This window comes from Rana temporaria, chromosome 11, assembly GCF_905171775.1.
Source record: "Rana temporaria chromosome 11, aRanTem1.1, whole genome shotgun sequence".
Classification (NCBI taxonomy): domain Eukaryota; kingdom Metazoa; phylum Chordata; class Amphibia; order Anura; family Ranidae; genus Rana; species Rana temporaria.
Window position 1 is genome coordinate 50,178,613 of NC_053499.1, and position 12,613 is coordinate 50,191,225.

At 51.9% G+C, this 12,613-nt stretch overlaps 1 protein-coding gene across 1 annotated transcript in view; it reads left to right on the forward strand.

The window, feature by feature from the left end:
• The first annotated feature begins 1,713 nt into the window (after window positions 1-1,713).
• LOC120916796 (mucin-2-like) overlaps window positions 1,714-12,613 on the forward strand; it is a 28,911-nt gene continuing 18,011 nt past the window's right edge. Inside the window, exons 1-3 of the mRNA XM_040327733.1 lie at window positions 1,714-2,132; window positions 2,410-3,466; window positions 3,779-3,938. Of these exons, the coding sequence (XP_040183667.1) occupies window positions 1,714-2,132; window positions 2,410-3,466; window positions 3,779-3,938 (1,636 nt within the window). The remainder of the gene's footprint in view (window positions 2,133-2,409; window positions 3,467-3,778; window positions 3,939-12,613) is intronic.

Sequence of the window (12,613 nt, forward strand, 5' to 3'; positions counted from 1 at the left end):
ATGGGAGTCCAGCCTACTATGCTGGGAATGTAGTTCCATTGATGGGAGGGCAATATACACACATAGAAAGTGTATCATGGACTAATGGGACTTGCAGCAAACTTTTAAAGTTTATATCTGTAGCACGCCTCTAGAGAGGCCCGGAGCAAAACAGCAGGACATAGGCGCAGGGCCGGCCATGACGAGGTTAAAGAAAAACCCTGCCATGGTCTGGGGGGGAGTGGTCAGCAAGGAAGGAGAGCGGAGGGAGGGAGGTTATAAATTTCCCCTCCCACGCTTCCCGGGTCAACGCACGTGGGGCGAAGTTTGCTGCTGGGGACTCTGTGCTCTGCCAGATACGTCCGGGGAGAGGTAGGCCGTGACCGGGGACTTTATTTTTCGTCCGATCGGTGGTGCAGGTAGTCGCTGCTGGGGATCTGTGCTCTGCCAGAGAAGAAAAAAAAACTAGCGCTGCTAGGCCGCGGCCGGGGACTTGATTTTTTCTTGCACATCCATCTGCCTGCTACTATGGCTGGGGTTGAGGCGATGCTCGCCCAGCTCAGCCAGGAGGCGGATTGCCGCGGCGAGGGGTGGCTGCAGTCGATGCTGGGGCCACTCCTCCCGCCCGGGGACACTGGAAGCGATTCACCCATTTGGGGGGGGACCCCGCGAGCGGGGGGGGTCTCGGCCTGCAGATCGGGAAAGTACTGACAATTCACCCGTGGGGGGGGAGGGGTACACCCCGCGATCGCGGGTGTCCCGGCCTCCTGTCCGGTATTCCCCAGGACCATCCACCCGGTCCCATAGGAGGGAGGGCAGCCCCATCCGGGCCCCCCCCGCAAAACGGACAGCGTCAGCGGCGGCGGGGCGCCAGGAGAAGGCCTCCGATCGGCAGCGTGGGGCAGGGAGGGGGCGGCCAGGGGGCTCTAATGCGGCGGCCAAGTCCGCTCGGCGAGAAGATCGGAGGGATGCGGGCTCCAACCCCGGTTTTGCACCGGAGGGCCGAGAGCCTCGGCAATGCACATCTGTAACTGCGGTGGCTAGCTCTCCAGCATCCGCGGCTAGCCACCTCCAATCAAGCCCCGTGGTGAGGGAGCGAGGGGGAGGGGAAGACGGCAGAGTGTACGAGGCGCCACGGAAAGCAACGAGGAAGTCGGTGCACGGGTCCAGGGTGCGCAGCGAGAGCGAGTCCAGCTCTAAGCCCGCGGCTCCCAAGCCCGAGTCGCCTGGTGGGCTTTCATCTGGGGAGGAGGGTCGGCCTGGAGATCGATCGGAAGGGGAGCTGTCGGAGTCAAGCCGGACGGCTGGTGGGATTGCTTCCAGACAGCCCGGTGAGTCACTTTTGGCTTTTTCTTCTACTGTACAAAATGTGGGGGTGTCAGTGGGGGGACAGGGGGGGGTCGCCGTAGTCGGTTAGGGGTGCCCGCGGGGGTGAGTAGTGGTGGTTTGGGTGCACTGGGGGAACAGTCGGGAGAGGATGTGGGTTTGCACTGGTTTCTGGCTGGTCTGGAGGCATTGGTGAGCCAGCTGAAGGGTGGGGTCAGCCCCGCCGTTAGCCCGGCGGCAGCATGGGGTCAGGCGGGGGGATCCGGGGTGACGTCACCTGCAGTAGCAGTCGCTGTGTCGGGGGCTGTGGTGCCTGTGGACAAGGTGCAAGAGGTAGGGGCGGTGGTGGCAGGTACTGTGGTGCCGCCTACGGAGAAGGGGGATGAGGGGGTTGATTCCGCGAAGAAGATGGAGTTGGTCCGGTTGGCAGACGCGGTGAAAGGGGAGGTTTATACGTGTTATGAGGCTCCGCTGGGTTCGCATTTGAAGCCGGAGGTGCGGGAAAAGATTTGGAAGAGTGAATATGTAGAGATATTCGCGTTGTTACCGCTTGAGAAATTTAACCTGGATAGGGTTAAGCCGGAGGTGTCCAAGAAAGAGGACGAGGAGAAGAGGAGGTATAGGCTTATACCTAGGACGTTTGCGAACTGGTCGCAGGCCTACTCGATCATGGCGAGCGTGATCGGGGAGAAGAACCCCGAACATTGTTCGGCGCTTTTCAGTTACCAGGAGGCGATTAGCGAGGCCTACCGGTGTTACGGGGGCACGGGGTGGCTCCGGTATGATGAGCAGTTCCGGCAGTGCCGGGCTATCAGGCCGGATATTAGGTGGGACACTAAAGACATTGGCCTTTGGATGCGGCTTATGTCGGCCCCACGGACGTCCACGACGTTTTTTCAGGGGGGGGGGCAGTTCAATGAAGGAAACTGCAAGTTCGGAGGGTCTTGCCGGTTTATGCACGAGTGCTCCGGCTGTGGTGGCAACCACCCCTCTTCCCGGTGTTTTAAGCAAGGCAAGGGACGTCCTGGAGATTCTTCAGGTAAGAGGGAGGACTCCGGTGATGGTGGAAAGGATGCAACCGTTTCTCGGTAGATATCCTGACAGGGCGGCCGCCCTGTCGTTGGAAAGGGGATTCTCTGTGGGTTTTAGCATTCCATGTAAGTTGTCTGTGGTCCCCCTGGTGGCTAAGAATTTGCGTTCCGCGTTACAACACCCGGAGGTGGTTTCGGAGAAACTGCGGAAGGAAGTGGCGCTGGGTCGGATGGGGGGCCCATTTGTCTCACCTCCCTTGGACGACTTGGTGGTTTCCCCATTGGGGGTGGTGCCTAAGAAGGAGCCAAACAAATTCCGGCTCATTCATCATTTGTCGTTTCCAAAGGGGGGGTCGGTCAACGACGCTATCAGCATGGAGGAGTGCACAGTGAGTTACACCTCTTTTGATGCTGCAGTGGGCTGGGTTAGACGGTATGGCCGGGGGGCCTTGATGGCCAAGTCGGACATTGAGGCGGCATTTCGGCTCCTGCCGGTCCACCCGGATAGTTTTCGGCTTTTGGGCTGCCATTGGGGTGGGGAGTTCTACGTAGACAAGTGTCTGCCGATGGGCTGCTCCATTTCCTGTGTGCTGTTTGAACGGTTTAGTTCTTTCCTAGAGTGGGTGGTTCAGGATGTGTCCGGAGTGAGCTCCGTGATCCACTATCTGGATGACTTCCTCTGTGTTGGCCCAGCGGGGTCGCGGATTTGTGCAGTGTTGTTGGCCACATTGGAGCACGTTGTGGAGCGATTTGGTGTGCCGCTGGCACCCGAGAAAACGGAAGGACCGAGATCGGTCATCCAATTCTTGGGCATCGTGATAGATTCGGAGGTGATGGAATGTAGGTTACCGCTGGACAAGTTGGAGGGCCTCAAGGCTGAGATTCAGGAGATGGTGGGCTTGCGGAAAGTGCAACTCCGAGCGCTGCAGTCGCTCCTGGGGAAGCTCAATTTCACGTGCCGCATTCTCCCCATGGGGAGGGTCTTTTGCAGGCGCCTATCGGCGGCCACAGCGGGGGTTAGGTCACCCAGGCACTATGTGCGCCTGGGGAAGAAACATAGGGAGGATTTGTTGGTGTGGCACTCCTTTTTGGAATCTTTCAACGGCAGGGCCTTGTGGATGTCCGGTCCGGTTAGTAACTTTGACATGGAGTTGTTCACGGATGCAGCCGGAGGCGCGGGTTTTGGGGCATATTTTCAGGGGCAATGGAGTGCGGGCTCTTGGCCTCAGGCCTGGTTGGAGGCGGGGTTCACAAAGAACTTGGTGCTGTTGGAATTATTTCCGGTGGTGCTGGCAGTAGAGTTGTGGGGTTCGGCCTTCCGGGACCGGAAGGTGCGGTTCCACGGTGATAATATGGGGGTGGTCCAAGTGATCAACAGAGTGACGGCTTCCTCTCCTCCAGTTATTCGGTTGTTACGGCACCTGGTGCTGCGCTGTTTGCAGATGAACATCTTTGTATATGCGGTGCATTTACCGGGGGTGGAGAATGTAGTGGCTGACGCTCTGTCTCGCTTTCAGTGGGACAGGTTCCGGGAGCTGGTGCCGGAAGCAGAGGAGCAAGGGGTCCCATGTCCGTTGGAATCGTCTCCAGTTGGATCAGAAAGTCGGTAAGTGTGAGCACTTGGAGTGCGTATGAGCACTTGGAGTGCGTATGAGAAGGTTTGGGCGGAATGGCAGACTCTGGTTAGGGAGGCAGAGGTGGACCCGGCCGGCCCCGAGGTCAAGGGATTGGTGGTCTATTTCTTGGCTAGGAACATGGAGGCCGGGGTGTCTCAGTCCATGTTGGACAAAAAGTTGGCTGGCTTGGCTTTCCTGTTTAAGTGGCAAGGGTGTCCGGACTTTACTAAGGAATTTTGTGTCCGGCAGGCTCTTAAAGGTTATAGGAAGCAGGGGCGTCGGGCGGATTCCCGGCGCCCGGTGTCATTTGAAATATTGAGGGGTATTATGGGGGAGTTGGGGACATTGTGTTCGTCCTGGTTTGAGGTGTTGTTGTTTCGGGCGGCCTTTCTCGTTTGCGTTTTTTGGAGCTTTTCGAGTAGGGGAGTTGGTTAGCCCCTCGAAGACAGTACAGGGTGGTATGTTAGCGGGTGACGTGGTGTTTACACGAGAATGGGTCGCATTGTTGCTACGTCGGTCCAAGACGGATCAGAAGGGGAAGGGCAAAGTGGTGCGAGTTTTTCCTATCGAGGGGTCGGAATTATGCCCGGTTAGGGTGGTGCAGAAATTTTTGGAAGTACGGCCAAAGTTGGGCGGATCATTCTTGCTGCATGAGGATGGGTCAGCTTTGTCGCGGTATCAATTCGTGACGGTGTTCAGAAGGTGTCTGGGGGCTTTGGGCCTGGTGGCTCAGGAGTTCTCGGCGCATTCTTTTCGGATTGGGGCCGCGACGGAAACGGTACGTTGTGGCTTGGATGAGGAATTGGTGAAGAGAATTGGCAGATGGGAGTCAAGGAGGTTTCGGCTATATGTTAGACCTCAGCTCATGGTTGAATTAGGGGTGAGCGGGGGGGCAAGCAAATAGACGTCCCGGGAAAAGTTAAGGGGCCACCTCCGATGTTGGTGGGGAGTGGACCGGGGTTTTTGGTTAAGGGAACATGTTGGTGGTCGGGGATGGGAGCGTCTCCCGATGGGCTTGTTTGTGATGGATTTCTTACTTACTGTCTTTCAGGTGCGGGACAAGGACTGGTCTGGATAATGGGCCACTCCTTCGTTCATAGGGGGGCTGCTAGAGCGGATATGCGACCGGATGGTCGCCAGCTGGGGGTCCCAAGACAGGAAGCGACGGTGCGGTGGTTGGGGTTCCCGGGGATGTTGTGGAGCAGGGTGGTGCCGGAAGTGCACAAGTTTGCACGGTTGGATCGACCGCCGGACATTTTGTTGATCCATGCGGGGGGTAACGACCTTGGGGTTCGTACTATGTTGGATGTCGCACGAGATATCAAGTTTGATTTTTTAAGAATTCGCATGTCCTACCCGGAAACGGTAGTGATATGGTCTGACATTGTGGGTAGGTCATCATGGCGGATGGCTAGATCGTGGGAAGGTGTGAACAGGGCCAGGAGAAAGATCAATCGGGACGTGGCTAAATTTGTGATCAGGAATGGCGGGTTGGTGGTTAGGCACCCTGAGTTGGAGGTGGATACGTGGAGGTATCAGCTGAGAGATGGAGTTCATTTGACCGACGTGGGGATTGGCATGTGGGTGTTGGGCCTGCAGGATGGGATCCAGCGAGCATTGAGGGTGTGGAGGTGCGCCCAAAGGTAAGGAGTTACCTTTGGATGCTGGTGGCGGGTGTTTTGGACTTTGCAGGAGAAGAAATTACCCTAAAGTGGATGCCATTACCCAGAGGTGGTATGGGTTCTGAAGGGGCTGTTAGTCCAGTCTACCAAGGTGTAGCTGGGAAGTGGTTAATGGGGGCACTGCGGTCAGTTGGTCATCTCTGAGTCAGTTTGTCGGCTTGAGGCCTAAGACCAGAGTTAGGTACCGCAGTGCTCATAAAGGTTTAGAAGGGCCTGCAAAGTCCAGCACCAGTAGGGTTAAAATGGTATCGCAGGTATACATATGGTTATGTGTAAAAATGTTATTTAATGTTTATTTAATATTTAAAAAAAGGTTATTTAAAATAAATGGAGGCTGCTACGGCCAGTTTTTTACTCCAAAGATTACAGTAGTGGTTTCAGTTATTTATTAAGGTAAAGGTTGAGTAAAATATGGGGCTTAGCAGATAAGGGTTAATGTATGTATACCATAGTCAAGAGAGGCCCGGAGTAAAACAGCAGGACATAGGCGCAGGGCCGGCCATGACGGGGTTAAAGAAAAACCCTGCCATGGTCTGGGGGGAGTGGTCAGCAAGGAAGGAGAGCAGAGGGAGGGAGGTTATAAATTTCCCCTCCCACGCTTCCCGGGTCAACGCACGTGGGGCAAAGTTTCCCACCCACCCTACCTTTATTGGTATTTTAAGGGGGGCAATTGGTTTATTGGGGTGGTAACGGTATGTGATATGGTGTTTGTGGTTTGGGTGCTTTCCCGTTTTTTTGTTTCTCCACACAGGTGCGAACTTAAGGATGTCGTGGCAGCGGCGGGTGTTTTGGACTTTGCAGGAGAAGAAATTACCCTAAAGTGGATGCCATTACCCAGAGGTGGTATGGGTTCTGAAGGGGCTGTTAGTCCAGTCTACCAAGGTGTAGCTGGGAAGTGGTTAATTGGGGCACTGTGGTCAGTTGGTCGTCTCTGAGTCAGTTTGTCGGCTTGAGGCCTAATACCAGAGTTAGGTACCGCAGTGCTCATAAAGGTTTAGAAGGGTTACAAGTGTGTTAATGTGCCTGCAAAGTCCAGCACCAGTAGGGTTAAAATGGTATCGCAGGTATACATATGGTTATGTGTAAAAATGTTATTTAATGTTTATTTAATATTTAAAAAAAGGTTATTTAAAATAAATGGAGGCTGCTACGGCCATTTTTTTACTCCAAAGTTTACAGTAGTGGTTTCAGTTATTTATTAAGGTAAAGGTTGAGTAAAATGTGGGGCTTAGCAGATAAGGGTTAATGTATGTATACCATAGTCATGCACCATTATGTGTATTTGTCCAATCTAACTGGTTGATTTTTATTCACACAGTTCACTATCAATACTGTTTGTTTCAACTGTTTTATTTTTGTCTGTGAAGTATTAGAAATATGTACCATTGTGCACTAGGTTTTTTCCTTTAGCACTGATCACCAATACATTCAGCCCACTGCTGGCCTGCACAAGATCCTGACCTTGCACATAGCAGCACACCAGAAAACGTACACATTTATCACTTTTATGTTTTTTCTTTTCTCACGTGGCACATGATACCTGGAAACCAGCGGATCCAGATGTAGCCACCACTTCCTGGTACATATACATATAAATATTTTTGTTCACCATTATTATTAATAGGGTATCCACACACCCATTTTTACGCAGTGGGTGCGTATAGGGAATCCATAACCCATTGGATTGGGCCCTACTATAGGATACCCGACACAGGCACTTCTGTCCTTGGGAACCGCCCCTTTCTCTCTGCACTTGGCATCCCTTCCGCCAACCAGCAGCGCCAACTACCCCTTATTTTCAGTGGGGTAGATTCAGGTAGCTTTGCGCAGTTTTTACGGAGGCGCAGGGCACCGTTTTTGCCCTGCGCCCCCGCAAATTATCTGCGCTACCCTTGATTGACGGAGCAGTAGCTCTGTAAATTGTGTGGGCGCTCCGGCAAAATGCCCGGCGTAAGCGCGTGCAATTTAAATGATCCCGTAGGGGGCGGGAATCATTTAAATTAGGCGCGTTCCCGCGCCGAGCGTAGGGCGCATGCTCCTTCGGGAAACTTTCCCGACGTGCATTGCGGCAAATGACGTCGCAAGGACGTCATTTGCTTCAAAGTGAACGTGAATGGCGTCCAGCGCCATTCACGATTCACTTACACAAACGACGTAAAATTTAAACTTTGTGACGCATGAACGACGGGTATACGTAGCATTGGCTGCCCCTGCTATTAGCAGGAGCAGCCTTACGCGAAACCCGACGGACGGAAATGACGTAAACTGCGTACGCAGGGCTCGCGTAAAGCTGTGAATCGGCGTTAGTATGCAATTTGCATACTATACGCTGACCACAACGGGAACGCCACCTAGCGGCCTGCGTAAGAATGCAGCCTAAGATATGACGGCATAAGGAGCTGCAGTCGGCGGTCAGCGTAACGAGGTTCCTGAATCAGGAGCATTCGTAACGCCGGCGCAGGTAAGCAATTGCGCTGCGTAACTATGGTTACTCAGACGCAATTGCTCTTTGAATCTACCCCACTGTTATCTTATTCAGTTTCGTTATTGGAATTGCTCAGGGAGGCAGCAGCTTTGTTCAACTACCCTTAGCGCGGATTGATCTAACTTTTCTTTTTTCAATATACACACATACTGGGCAAGGGGACTGGTCATATAGAGTAAAATATTCTGTGTTGTGAGGGGCTGCTATGGCTGACCTGACCTTAAAGGGCGCACGGGCGCCGCCCCCTCTCTCCTGCCACCTGTCTATCACCATAGATAGATTCATGCATTGCATGAATCTATCTATGGTCACCGCTGCTGCCCCCTATTCAGGTGCCCGGACACTTTTTGGGCGCCAGGCACCTGAATTACAGCAGCAGGGTATTTTTTGGAAGCACCGGATTAGAGCCAAAGGCTCTAATAGGCGTCCAAAAGGGTGAATAGCGGGCGCCATGCTGGGCGCTTGCTGTTCACTCAGCGTTGTTTTAGGAAAGCGTTTGAATTTTCACTTTCCTAACACTGAACCGCCTCTCAGTCAATTAGGTGCTCAGGTCTGTTACCTGTCACCTGATTGGCTGAAACGACAGGCGCTGTGATTGGACTCCTATCAGGCATCCAATCATAGCAGAGGACAGGAGAAGACATCGAGGAGCGTGGAGGACACCTCTGCCCCACGAGACAAGGTAAGTGCTGGGTGGGGGATGCAGACTGCCAGCATTTGATGGGCACAGTAGCGGCAATTGATGGGTACAGTGGCTGTTTGATGGGCACAGTGGTGGCAATTGATGGCACAGTGACTGCGCTTGATGGCACCGTGACGGCAATTGATGGGCACAGTAGCTGTGTTTGATGGGCATAGTGGCTGCATTTGATGGCACCGTGACGGCAATTGATGGGCACAGTAGCTGTGTTTGATGGGAACAGTGGCTGCATTTGATGGCACCGTGACGGCAATTGATGGGCACAGTAGCTGCGTTTGATGGGCACAGTGGCTTCAATTTGATGGGTTTTCTTTTCATTTTTTTCGCGCCCCCCAAAAATTTTAGAAATACTTATTGTCTGGTTTAAAGGGGAACTCTGCAGACTCTGGGGTAAAAGGGAACTCTGATGTAAGTGGGATCTCAGTGGACTCTGTGGTAACCAGAGACCCCCTCACATCAGAGCCCCCTCCCTTTACATTACAGTCTGAAGAGCTTCCTTTTGTGTCAGAGCCCCCCCTTACAGTGTATATAAATGGGGAATTTGATCAAAGTGGGGAAATCCTGATATAAGAGGAAATGCTGGGGACTCTAGTGACCTAAGACCCCCTTATATGACAGTTCCCCTTTACACCACAGTCCACAGCATTCTTTACATCAGGTTTCCCAGTTTAAAGGGGAACTCTGGGGACTCTGATGTAAAAGGGGAAACTGTGAGATAAGATGTAACACCATTGATTCTGGTGTAAGGAGGAATGCTGTGGACTCTGATGTAATGGAGGACTCAGATTTGAGGGGGGAACTGTGACATATGTAGGGGCACATTCACAAATGCTTTGATTTCTGAAGAGCGATACGCAAACAAATCGCTCTTCATAGAGCATTTTAGAGGTGGCAAGGAGGTGTTGTATCGCCTCCACACCACCTGTTTTAACCCCTTGAACCCCACACTGCACATAGTTGCGGGGAGCTTGCAAAGTGCCGTCATTCACTTGACTGGATCAAAGTCAACGGGTGCTACACCTGCTGAAAGCAAAAAGGGGTATAATTGCAGCTGCTGCATTTGCCTCTACAGCTAAAAGGTGGTAGCGGTTGAGGGGTGGTAAAAGAATGGCTCCGCTGCAGAGTTTTCCTGCCCCTCAACCACCCAGTGTAAACAATTAAATGTTTTAATAAGTAAAAAATAAAGTGTTTTATTTTTATTTTTTAACATTGATAAGTGATTGTAACGGATCATGGACTATGCTGCCGGGACAGTTATAATCTTCATGAGGACTACAAGGAACTGCATGGCTTGTCACAATTGGATGTACCACATTGTATTCTGAGCTCAAAGGGTTAATTGGACAAGTCTCTTTCATGGCTGAATGCTAATGTACCCTTCGCATAGCTAATGAACTCTTTTGTGGAGGTAACAGCCTCCTGTGAGGTGTATGCTGATGGGGATTATGTGTGAGTGATAATTGTTTTAAAGGTTAATTGAATTCTATTGTCTGATCAAGTTAAGGAGCCAAAACGGCTAGCGGCTGATTGGCTCAAGGGAGTGTCATTGTTTCAAAGTGTGTGTATTGAAGTCCCCCCTGGGTGGGAGTGTCATTTGTTTCTGTACAGTTGTAACCAGATATAAGGAGGAAAAATGTGGCAAATAAAGTCAGTCTGCTTGACCCTTCAAACGTAGCCCGTCTCGTTTCTTGGAAGGGCGTTCGATGGGATATACCGGCGGTACCTGCATATCGTAGCTTGCCAGGGAAAAGGACGTCTCCAACGGCTGAGACCCTCACACTACATGGGTAGCCGTTACAGTGATAACATTGATAAAAATGCTTTAATGCATTTTAAAATGTTTGTTCACATTTATTTATAAGGTTGTGTGTGTGTGTGTGTATGTGTATGTGTATGTGTGTGTGTATATATATATAAAAATATATACACACACACGTGTGTTTGAGCTTTGGGGTGCACACCCTAATGCAATAGGCTGCGCACGCCTATGCGACCAGCCTAAGTCAGAGATACGACGGAGTATCTGGAGATACACCGTTGTATCTCTCTCTGAATCTAGCCCACTGTGTCTCTATCTATCTCTCTCTCTCTAACTGTCTGACTGATCTCTTTAACAAAGCCGTAACACACTACACGAGGCCGCCTTGCAGGCTGCCTTTTATAGTGTGGGGCGTGTACTAAACCCCCTGAGCCATAATTGGCCAAAGCCACCCTGTCGTTGGCCAATTATTGTTCTTCGTTTTTTGCACGTTGGGATTGGCCAAGCATGCAGGGTCAGGTGCATGCTTGACCAATCAATCATCAGTGCGCCATGCCGCAGTGAATTATGGGCCGTTTCGTTTCACTCGAACTTTGCCGCGAACGATCGTTTTTGTTCGAATTCGTCGAACGATCGAACGGCCGATGTTTGAGTCGAACATACGATCGTTTCGAACGCGAAGCTCACCCCTAGTAATGGATAATGGCCAACCGGCCCTCTTATCAGACCCAGCGAAATCGCAACAGTGATCCTTCTGGCTGGACGATCGCTGGCTTCTGATTAAACTGATTCCTGGCCCCCTTCGCACCCGGCGCGAGCCATTGCACTTGCACTACTAAGCAGTGATCGTAGCTCTGCGTGCGGGAGTCGGGCGCAAGTGCCATTTTCGTGAGGGGGAGGGGGGGCGGCCGCCCCCCGCAAAGTCCCGCCCTAGGCCTGGGCCTTGTCGACCTAGGCCAGAATACATCACTGCTCACCAGCCCTCTTGGCTGCCTCTGTGGTACTCCTGGAGACTTGCCCAGCAGTGTTATCCCACTGTCCTCAGTGGCTCCTCCTGTGCCTCCTGTCCAGGGTACTTCCACGTTTTCTTGGAGGGCCCCTTCTGCACCCAAGCCCAGGCCCAAGGTATCCCCCCAGACTGGGGAGCTCCCTCAAAGGCCCCAACAGCACTCCATCTCCATTCTTACATCCGATCAACTCCTACCCAGCTGAGCTGACTCTGCGTATTTAAGGAGGCCCGCCCCCTGCCAATCTATGTTGGCGATTGGTCAGGGCTAGGGATGAGCCAAAAACCCCCCGTTCAGTTCGCACCAGAACCTTCAAACGGACCGACCGTTCGCGCGAACATTTAGAATCCCATTGACGTCTATGGGACTCGAAAGTTTGAATTCAAAAGTGCTAATTTCAAAGCCTAATATGCAAATTATTGTCGTAAAACAGGTTTGAGAACCCGGGTCTTGCCCCAGGGAACATGTATCAATGGAAAAAAAGTTTTAAAAAAGGTAGTTTTTTATGGAGCAGTGATTTTAATGATGCTTAAAGTGGAAAAAAAGAAAAATTCCTTTAAATATCGTACCTGCTGGGTGTCTATAGTAGTGGCACATGTTTAGAACTGTCCCTGCACAAAATGAGATTACTATAAGAAAAAAGTAATTCAAAACTGCCTGCGGCTTTAATGTAATGTCTGGTCCCTGCATTATGGATGAAAATCATTGAGAAACATAGCACAGACAGTACACACACCACGTAGCTTTAGGTGCACACTACAGAGGACAATGGCAGTACACACACACCACGTAGCTTTAGGTGCACACTGCAGAGGACATGGGCAGTACACACACCACGTAGCTTTAGGTGCACACTGCAGAGAACACAGGCAGTACACACCACGTAGCTTTAGGTGAACACTGCAGAGGACACGGGCAGTACACACACCACGTAGCTTTAGGTGCACACTGCAGAGGACACAGGCAGTACACACCATGTAGCTTTAGGTGCACACTGCAGAGGACACGGGCAGTACACACACCACGTA